General features: G+C 38.6%; 1 protein-coding gene across 1 annotated transcript in view; it reads right to left on the reverse strand.

Moving 5' to 3' along the window:
• Window positions 1-10780, reverse strand: part of LOC121430007 (synaptic vesicle 2-related protein-like) — a 29195-nt gene extending 18415 nt beyond the window's left edge. Inside the window, exons 1-2 of the mRNA XM_041627275.1 lie at window positions 10597-10780; window positions 1129-1223 (exon numbers count right to left, since the gene is read on the reverse strand). Coding sequence (XP_041483209.1) covers window positions 1129-1223; window positions 10597-10714 — 213 coding nt within the window. The 5' untranslated portion in view covers window positions 10715-10780. The remainder of the gene's footprint in view (window positions 1-1128; window positions 1224-10596) is intronic.
• Between the last annotated feature and the right edge of the window lie 314 nt (window positions 10781-11094).

Raw genomic sequence — 11094 nt, forward strand, 5'->3', positions numbered from 1 at the left:
TCCTTTAAAGAAACCAAGAGAGCAAATTGAAGGACTGATTTTATACAATACGTATTTCTGTGTATTCAGTCATATTTTTGGATTGGCGGGGGGGGGGGGGGTATTTTCCCATAGAACAAGATGTACATGTTTGTAGAAATACACAGGAGTGAGAGGGTGGGGGGGGGGTTGACTTCGCCCTACCCTCTATACCCAATCTGAAATGTACACTCATTGGCCTTAATTCACAGAGGTGGTTTTTAAAACCCTCTGTTGAACCAACGGTTTATGCAGATTTCCTGTATAACTTACGCTTATTTACCACGTATATTGAAAAATGTCCAATGCTGATGCGCGCTTTTGTCATAGTGCGCCAAATTGACGCCTGTTGCCATGCTGGTTAAGTACGCTATTTTATTCCTGAGTCCACTGTTTCAAGAGTGGACTCATTCATTCAAAACAGTGGACTCATGAATAAAATAGCGTACTTAACCATGGCAACAGGCGTCAATTTGGCGCACTGTGACAAAAGTGCACGTCAGCATTGGACATTTTTCAATATACGCGGTAAATAAGCCTAATTTATACATAATGTTTTGCAAATGGGACAGGAGAGCATTTCATCAATATTTGTTGTCTCTTTCCTGGGGGGTGTTTCACTAAGATTTAAGTATGACTTAGGTCGCACTTAAATGTCGTCGCGTACATGATATGCAACGCGCAATCTTATTGATCAATACGCAGTAGTGCGCGTCCTCTTGGCATGATCTGACCAATGCTGTCATGCCTTTTATACTGCGCGCAACTTAACATTTAAGTGCGACTCTAAGCCATACTTAAATCTTTGTGAAACACCCCCTGGAGTTTGATTGGCCGAGAATCAGAATTACTACATAGCAAACAGGGGCTCATTTCATGAAAGTTGTCAGCACTGACAAGTTTTCTTCCTCCGACGCTTACCATAGCAACAGTAAGAAGCCAGTGCCTCTCCGCCAATCAAAACCAAAGATGTCTCTGAAATTGTCAGCACTGACTATGAAATTGTCAGTGCTTTAATGAAACACCCCCCCCTTCTCCAGGGACTTGTTGGATAAAAACATCAAAGTCCTTTCATGAAATGCTCCCAAACCCATCTTATCTTGCACTCACACTATGAAACCCAACAATGCTGGCAGTTCTGATTTGGAACCAACCAAACCCAAGGGCATCAATTGCTTCCTCAACGGTGTACTCTTTCTCATCATCTGAAAATAAAAAAAAAACATTAAAGAAAAAAAAATATTATATTGCTGACCAAGAACCTATATTGTAATGTAAAGGAACTATAAAAACTGTTGGTAAAATTCCACAAAACCATTCATTTTGAAATAGTAAAACAATTGAATCGATAAAGATGAATTATTCATAATTTTACTTCTCAGCAATTGAATGCTTCAGTCTTCATGGTTTAAGTATAGTATGGTGCATATTTTGCCTCTACTATTATTTTGATTAGATGTATTTCCCAATTCATCACAATAGTTGCAGTTTTATTTATTCAGTTTTTTGAAAATCATACTTTTTCTGACTAAGGCTACATCTCGCCTACTCTTTCTACCGATAATATACTGTAGATATCAAGGGATTCTAGTTCGGAAGCCATTCATGCGACAGGTTTAGTAAGATTGGAACTAGCTCCGTGGTTGGTGGATAAAGATATGACAAACTCGTCCTGGTGTTGAGAAACAGGCCCCAGGGCTCCCTCAGACTGGTCAACAATACATACTTATAAAGCCAAAATCATAGTAATCTACATGCTGTAGGTTAATCAACCTAATTGATGATCATCTTTCAAAGGACAAGTCCGACAAAAAGTTGATTTGAATAAAAAGAGAAAAATCCAACAAACATAACACTGAAAATTTCATCAAAATCGGATGTAAAATAAGAAAGTTATGACATTTTAAAGTTTCGCTTAATTTCACACAAGTGGAATGCCTCTGGCCGTCTCACCTGCATCACGCGGTTCAATATAGCAGCAGTGCTGACTTTGAATACTACTCTAACTCGCACAAGATGTTCAGTGATACATGGTTACTCTTATGTCCACTTTTTATGAACTAGACCAATAAACTTACAGAGATATGATGGTTATTCAACAAAAAACCCCAACATGGCCAAAGTCCATTGACCTTACATGACCTTTGACCTTGATCATGTGACCTGAAACTCGAACAGGATGTTCAGTGATACTTGATTACTCTTATGTACAAGTTTCATGAATCAGATCCATAAACTTTCAAAGTTATGATGGGAATTCAACAGATATCCCCAATTCGGCCAAAGTTCATTGACCCTAAATGACCTTTGACCTTGGTCATGTGACGTGAAACTCATGCAGGATGTTCAGTGATACTTGATTAACCTTATGTCCAAGTTTCATGAACTAGGTCCATATATTTTCTAAGTTATGATGACATTTCAAAAACTTAACCTCAGGTTAAGATTTCGATGTTGATTCCTCCAACATGGTCTAAGTTCATTGACCCTAAATGACCTTTGACCTGGTCATGTGACATGAAACTCTAATAGGATGTTCAGTAATACTTGATTAACCTTATGGCCAAGTTTTATTAACTAGGTCCATATACTTTTTAAGTTATGACGTCATTTCAAAAACTTAACCTCAGGTTAAGATTTGATGTTGACGCCGCCGCCGTCGGAAAAGCGGCGCCTATAGTCTCACTTTGCTTCGCAGGTGAGACAAAAACAGTTATATGCACATTCTTGTCTGTATGCAAATGAGGAGACTGATGACGTCATCCACTCACTATTTCTTTTGTATTTTATCATATGAAATATACATTCTAATTTTCTCCTCATTGCCAATGGAAACAATTATTAATTCCTCCCAGAACATGTGGAATTAGCTTTGTTTATTACTATATGGTTCAGTCAAGTTGGTCCTCATTGTCAAATTTGTAAAAAATGAAATATTGTATAATTCAAACAATAAAAAACAAAAGAAAAAGTGAGTGAGGACATCATCGACTATCTCATTTGCATGTCACTCAGTTGTGTATGTCACTGTTATGGGAAAATAATCGAAACTTTAAAATGTCATAACTTTCTGATTTTACATCCGATTTCGATGAAATTTTCAATGTTGTGCTAGTTTGATTTTTCTCTGTTTATTCAAATCAACATTTTCTGGGGTGGACTTGACTTTTACTAAACATCTTGCCTTTGTATCACTGTATATATCAAGCCAGTACTAGACCAAGGTTAACAAACATTTTGTCTATTAAATACCTTATAGACCTATATCTGCTTGGTCAATGCTAGATTAGTAGAACAATGACTTCCTACATGTACATGTACAGTACATGATCTGCATACAGTACTTTATCACAATCTAATCACAATGCCCTTGATCAAGGTTTTTTCTGATTCCATTGTCTGTGTAAAAAAATGTCTGTGGCATACATCCTATTGTGTGACAATTTTTTTCTTTTCAACAAATGGCCTAAAACACAAACATACTTCAAATGATGGATTCTGAGTGCCCTGATGAGGAGATCTATCAAGTACCATTACAAGAAATATTACAAACGGCGACCGCACACCTTACGATTGGTCTGCGACCCGATTTCAGAATAAAATGTAGGGCAAGTCCAAGAATTCGCGCGCGTTACGTATGGGACATTTCAGAGGCTTCAATGACCTGAAAAATAGTGTTAATTGACTTTGATTAGATTGAATACCCTCATGATGGTAGACATCTAGGAGAAGAATAATCATGGAAAAAATGGTGGCATATGACCTCGACCTTGACCTTTTAGGGAGAAAAGATGGGCCGTTACGTATGGGACGCAGAAAAAAGACAATTTTTAAAACAATTTTTACAAGTTGAGAATTCTCTGAAAGTATTTCATTTGACAACTTGTAACTCAGTGTGATAGAAGTCACAATACTCTAGTATATCTTAGGCAAGTTTCATGTCATAAGCCAAATCCCTCTAATTACAGACTCTAATCAAACAAATTAATTACATGTTACGTATGGGACAGTTACGTATGGGACATTTTGTCCCCATAGACAATGTACACAATTTCCCCCATAATTAAAAAAATTGAAATAATTTAAAATATGGAAATAACAAGAGTTTCTGTCTTTTAAAATGTTCTATTGAAACATATTTGATATGACTGAAAAGGAAATTAGCCATTTCCACATTTTTTTCCTTGTTTTTCATGGTTTCATGAATTTCTTATGTATTTCTATTGTTTTTTATTTTATTCATTTTTTCCATTTTCACAATTTTTTCGCTTCAATTGTTTTCATTAATCAGTATTCATAACAAATCAGTCTTTAAAAACTAAAGAAAAGGTAAATAATCACTTTTTAGAGCACTCTTGAAATTTGTTTTTCTCCATTCACTTTGTACACAAATCTCCCCCATTGACATTGTGTGTAAATGTCCCATACGTAACATGTTGTCCCATACGTAACAATTTTTTAATTAACTTTTAATTAAAAAGTAAACTCTATTTTTGAAACTTTTTGGGGTATAACATTTTCATACTTTATAAATTAGAACTTCCCAGAGATGCAACAATACAAGTATTGTATTATGAGAAATAACTTAAAAAAACATCCTCAAAATGTTACGTATGGGACATTCCGTCCTTGGACAAGACCTAATTTGCATAATTAATTAGATGACATCACTTTTTTTCCCCCAAAAGTAATAAGATGTTAGGGGGTCCATGTCCCACCTATGACTAAATCTCACAAGTTTTGTTTTTATTTTCTATGAGTTTTTATAATTGTCCCATACGTAACGCCCATTTTACCAATTATGCAAATTAGGTGCCCCAAATTAGCATAAATATGCATATTATCAAATTTTTCTTAATGAAATTTTAAAATTCAACATGTGGGCTTTCTTACCCCACCAAAAATAACTTCTTAAATTAAAGATGAAATTTTGCCTTCTAGGGTGACCTTTTCTTGGACTTGCCCTGTAGTAGAATTTGAGACTAATATTGAGACTTGGAATATCTTACTGTGTAATGTTCGAAATCATCGTAAGAATACCTATGTTCAAATCTGTGACTATGCTATCATCTTTCTTAGAATAAAAGCGAATTTAATATCTAGTCGTAATGACGTCATAGCAGTCGTACGACTGGCTACGATTGAAACCAATTTAGACTTTACTCCAAAATATAGGATTGCAATCTTTCAAAATGGTTATATTAGTATTCTTTCAATTAATTTTAACCTCAAATAAAATATGTTCCATTCACATATTCAGAAAGTGAGCAAAGTGCGATTTGTTCCAAAATCGGATCGCGACCAGTCGTAAGGTGTGCGGTGGCCTTAAGACCCTTAATACAACAGATTTCCTAAGTAGTCTCGGGGCACCCCAAGACCAGTCTTGAGCAGGATTCTGATCCGGTGTACCGTAAACGCACAAACCTACCCAAGACCCATCCTGAGCAAACCTATCTTGGACCACCTCGCAATGCATTTCGAGACCGGTCTCGGGTGCCCTGAGAGTGCATTGGATTCAATGTAAATGCAAACTTGCCCGAGATTGGTCCGAGACAGGTTCGCTTGATGCCCTACACATGGAACAATTATCCAAACAACAATACATTACAGCGCGCACTTGGCGCCCTGACAAACCTATCTTGGTCAGCTTTTGTAATTTGGTGTAAATGCACAGAAAGCCGTCTCAAGACTCGTTACCATTCCGGTGTAATAGGGGGTCAAAAGTTTTGGTCAACTTTTCAGAAACCAGTCTCAGGGCGCCCTAAGACTAGTCTCAACTGGATCCAGTGTAACAGAGGTCTAACGTTTTCAAACATTACGACGTAAATGGGAAACAATTTAGGTGCACAAGGATTTGAAAGGCAATTGTGCTTTAAGACAAATCAAATAGGGCATCCACTTCTAAAAAGGCTGAATCCAAATTTCAAGCCCTGCACATGTGCCATCTATCCTCCATCATAATTTCATCATACCAAAGAAAACATGCCCGTGTAGGACTGTTATTTTGACATTTGGGGCCCGTTTCTCAACACCCGGACAAGTTTGTCATATCTTTGTCCACCAAATATGGAGTTAGTTCTAATCTTACTAAACCTGTCTCACGAAAGGCTTCTTAATTAGAATCTCTTCATATTGATACTATCGGCAGAAAGAGCAGACGAGACGTAACCTTAGTCACAAAACAGCATAATTTTCAAAGAGCAAAATAATGATAAAACTGCTATTATCGTGATGAAATTGAGAAATACATCTATCAAAATTGTAGCAGAGGCAACATATACATCATACTTACTCAAACCTTAAAGATTGGAGCATTAAATTGATAAGAAAATCAAATTATGAATAATTCATCTCATGACTCAAAAATCACATATGGACGTTGAGATTTTTAATAGTATATGAAAGTAAACCATATCAAGGTTCCTTTTGTAAAATGATGATGGTACGCCTTTCAAAAACTCCAAACATCTTCAAGATATACCGGTAGTCTTTTTATATCTTTAGATACTGAACCATACCATTTGACAAATAAGAGATACATGTATCTGGCAAAAAGATATCAAAAGGGTCTGAAAACAATGAATGAGAGTCCAGTTATGGATGGCCTGACATGGCAGAATCTTTGATTAAATTATTTGACCATTTCAAAATAAATGGTTATGTGGCTTTTTATCAAACTGTGTTTAGTTTCTGTGTATTGAACGATCTATCCCACCTGTTTTGCAATGTAATATCAACTTCTATAATTGATTACGTAAGATTATAATTTTCAAATTTTCATCGAATCGTACAAGACCCTCAACCAACCTCTGTACATAGCTATGTTGGACGCCCAGAAAGCATTGGACAGGGTCTGGCAAGATGGTCTCCTTTCGAAGATAGCAGCGACTCATCCACCTACATGTACAGTGCTGCTTGATACCATTACTGAATTTTACAACAGTTGCTCAAGCAAGGTTTTCTGGAAGCATGAAGTTGCCCGCTCCTTTCCTGTCCTTTCAAGGAGTTAGGCAGGGGGAGTGCTTTCCCCAATGCTGTACACTCTCTACATCAATGACCTCATCAAGCGTCTGAGGGAGTGTCATCTTGGCTGCTCAGTCGGCAACCTATATGTTGGGGTTATAGCCTTTGCAGATGACATTGCACTCCTTCGCAACGAGTCCATGGAACTGCAACAGATGCTGAACATCACATTTCAGTATACCCAAGAGTGGAAGTACAAGATCAACCCCTCCAAGAGTGCCATCATTGTGCTTCATCAACATCTTCGGAGCAGTGGTAACTCTTGGCAGATCAATGGTGAACCAATTGCACAGGTCTCCTTCCACAAGCACCTTGGCATTGTCAGGTCTGACAATCTCCAGTATGACTACGCTGCTGATGCTATCACAAAGGGTTACAGATCATTCTATGCCCTTGTTGGAACCTCACCACTAGGAGCAAGGGTAGTTCCTCATGTCGCTGCAAAACTGTGGAAAACTTTCTGTGTTCCCAGGATGATCTTCGGCTGCTCTAGCATTCCCTTTTCAAGGGCAATGTTGAATTGCCTAGATAAAGCACAGATTCACCTATTCAAGCGGATTCTGGGTCTACCAACAACATCAGCCAACGAAGCAGTATATCTTCTCACTGACATAATCCCAATTAGCCTGTTGGTCACCCATGAAAAGCTCCTTCTACTGGGACAGATCTTGAGCACTGACATAGAAAGGATAGAACTAAGGATGCTTCTTCATGGTATCGTTGCCAACACCAAATCTATACAAGAATGGCGTGATTCTCTTCAGCGACTCGGCCTTTCCTCACTTGATGAGCTTGTAAGGAAGCCCCCTAACCACCATCTATGGAAGCGAATGGTTCAGTCGGCAGTGATTCAGGTATCCGAGGCCAGACAACACAACGCCCTTACCAAGACATCCTTGTCCTTATGCCTGGACTAGAACCCCTAAACCAAAGGCGAAGGATCTGTACCCTGGGCACATTGCCAATCCAAGTCTGCGGTCAGCCATCACCATCCGTGCTCAGATTTCTTGCCAAGTCTATCTTACTCAAGCCAGGCTTGCCAAGATTGGCAAAGCACCTGATGATTGCTGTCGTCTGTGCATGTCAGCCTGCGAGGATGTGGTACATCTAGTTGCTACCTGTCCAGCCCTAGCACATGTCCGTCAGGATCTCATCCAGCGGGTTAAGGCCAATTCCAACACCAAGCAGTTTGGACCATGCTTCGAATCTACCCCTTCTCTTTTTGTAGAGTCTGTCGTCTTTCTACCTCCTGGGCGCATCAGCAACAACACAAAACTCAAAAGCCCAATTACATACGCTTATTCTATACTTCTTACGCAACCTCCACACAACTCGCCAAAACTTACTCAGTACTTCATGATTTCAACTTAATAGAGCCTTCAATTAATTGCACTCATTCAATGAACAAGGTTATAATATAACCATGTTCTCAGTTATATCTCCATGTGTGGCAAAATAAGGGTGGCAATGTTTGGCTTATTTTCTCTTTTTCTTTGGGGCAAATGCTTGATTTTTTTACACTGACAGTTTCCATTAGACCTGTTATTCATACAACTTGGCTCTTATTTAAATTTGATTCTTTATATCATTTTTTTCTTAATTAAAAATAGAGATCAAAAAATGAAAATTTTCTTGCCATATTACTTTCCACCAATAGAGGGCGTACACAAAAATATGCCCAAAATTCAAGTTTTTGAGCGCTCTGGTGAATACAAAAATTATTCCCACGTTACTAATGATAAATAAATTAAAACTGTATGGAAATTAGTAATTTTGGCCACAAAAGTGATATTTTAAGGATTTTTTAAAGTGTGTGCTCAATACAGCATTGGCATACCATAGTCCTACCTGTAGATTCTCCACAGGCCAGATGGTAGCAGTGAACAAGTGATTAATTGCGGCCCTTTTAACGGTGCCATTGATCTCTGACCTTAGTGGAGGAAGTACACAGGAGAGTAGACAGGAGTAACCGTCGTTTCTGGGATTTATTCAACAATTTCTGACATTTTACTACAATCCCCTTTCACCGACATTAATGTGTCAGTACGAGCCTGCATGTGTAATCTGGGCCGGGTTTTGTCCAGATTTTTTACTTCTTTTAGATTCTAAATGACATTGGGTGATTTCAAGTTCAGTGTTGACCTTTTGGTGTTGGTGTTGGGTCAATTTTTGCACGATTATAACACCAAACATAAAATGAGGATGGTCCCGAAAAGTCACTCACTAGTTGTAGAGATGTCAATAATGTGATCTGGATCAGTTTTACAAACTCTGAATAGGTTTTGGAGCTAGGGAAAACAACCGAAATTTCAACACTAACACCAACACCAAGGCCAACACCGAACTTGAAATCACCCATTATATTATCTTGGACGAAGTTCCACTATTTTCGTTAGACTCTAATCTTTCTATTGATACTATATACATTTTATAATATTTCGAAAATATACGTTACCGATGAGTTATTCCCCGGGTTATTCCTTATTTTTTTACTTTCTGCCGGAGAGGAAAATATGGCAGCCGTCAACGAGTTGTGCTTTTATCAAGGCTTTCCGATTAAATTTTCGATATCTTGGCCAATCAATGCGAGCGACAAGTTCAGATCGCACGCACATCAATATGTCCAAGCGCAAAGCAGCGGCACAAATCGCGATAGGTAGCGACTGGTAAATACGTCTGTAATGATGACGTCATCCAAGATGGCAACTTACGTTGACCAACGAAAGGATCGAAGATGACGATGTTTCGATCATCATTTCAAAAGAATTAGCGGTAACTGAGGTCTAAGGTACGATATTTCTGAATTTTAAACATTTTTTCGTAAATATGGATGTGATTTCTTTTTCATAATATGACATTTTATGTACAAAAAAACGATCGGAAAATCGGGTTTCCGCTGTTAGATCTAACGTTACTGCTAAAATACGTTGTCTGTACGTACGGGCCTCCAAGCTTTTCAGTCTATGTATTGGTGAGTGAGCCAACGCAGTTCAGCGGAACAACCAAAATACAGAGACTGAAGCTTTTGGTCTAACAGGAGAGAAATGCACTTTTGCTTGTCATACTCATAGACATAGTCCATGTAGTCATGATAGTCTACCCACATGATGCCACTAAGTCATTACGAAAGTTATGGCAGGTTCAGAGCTTTATTCATAAATATTTAGTCAGGTTGTTGTCCCTAATCTTGGCAAAGAGGGCTTCGTAAACGATTAGCGGACAAGTAGCTCACTATCATGACTATCTCTGATCAAGTAAGACGAGTTCTTAATTCTTTCCTTCATTCCAATCCATTTCTTTCTTTCCTTCCTTCCTTCCTTTCTTTCTTTTCTAGTCCATTAAAAATCAAGTCTTGATCCTATAAGGTATAAATGTTTTGACTTTGAACGCGAATCAATCTCGAAATCGTGTTTCGGAGACCAGCCGAGGTTTGTGCCGGATCGTAAAATCACCGACGAATTGACCCGGTACTGGCGGGTTGACCATTGGTGAAACTCCGTCGTTTGCACTTCACCGCAGTCCAGATAGAAAAATAATTCTCAAGAAGATACTCACCATTTTCCGAATCAAGTAGGCATGCATGTTCTGATTCATGATGACCATTTTCTATTGCTTCTTTCCTATCATCATTTAAATGGGAATACTTGATATCTGATAGTTCTATTTCATCCATGATTTCTCAAAACGATCCACACCGTCGCATCTGGTGCGGTGATGGCCAACTATTAGAGTTCTGACCCGGCGCGCCGTCGGCCGGCCGCGGGGGCGCGGCGCCGCAGCTGCCGGTACGTACGGTGCCGGTGGCAAACGACCATAGAGATGTATATTATTGACATACATGTATCTATGCAAACGACCGGTCCCTAGCCTGTGATCTTCCCGTGTGGGGTCTAAAACTATTATACCGGTACGGTAGTTATGAAAAAAAATATTAATGATAACCCCCGGTGATAACCACGGTCTCCTGTGATCTTCATCTATATTGGATCTTCCTCTCCCCCTTTAAAAAAATGTTATCCCAATTCCTGAATCCATGCCCTTAATTACGCCCAT

The sequence above is a fragment of the Lytechinus variegatus genome, chromosome 16 (genome assembly GCF_018143015.1).
Source record: "Lytechinus variegatus isolate NC3 chromosome 16, Lvar_3.0, whole genome shotgun sequence".
Classification (NCBI taxonomy): domain Eukaryota; kingdom Metazoa; phylum Echinodermata; class Echinoidea; order Temnopleuroida; family Toxopneustidae; genus Lytechinus; species Lytechinus variegatus.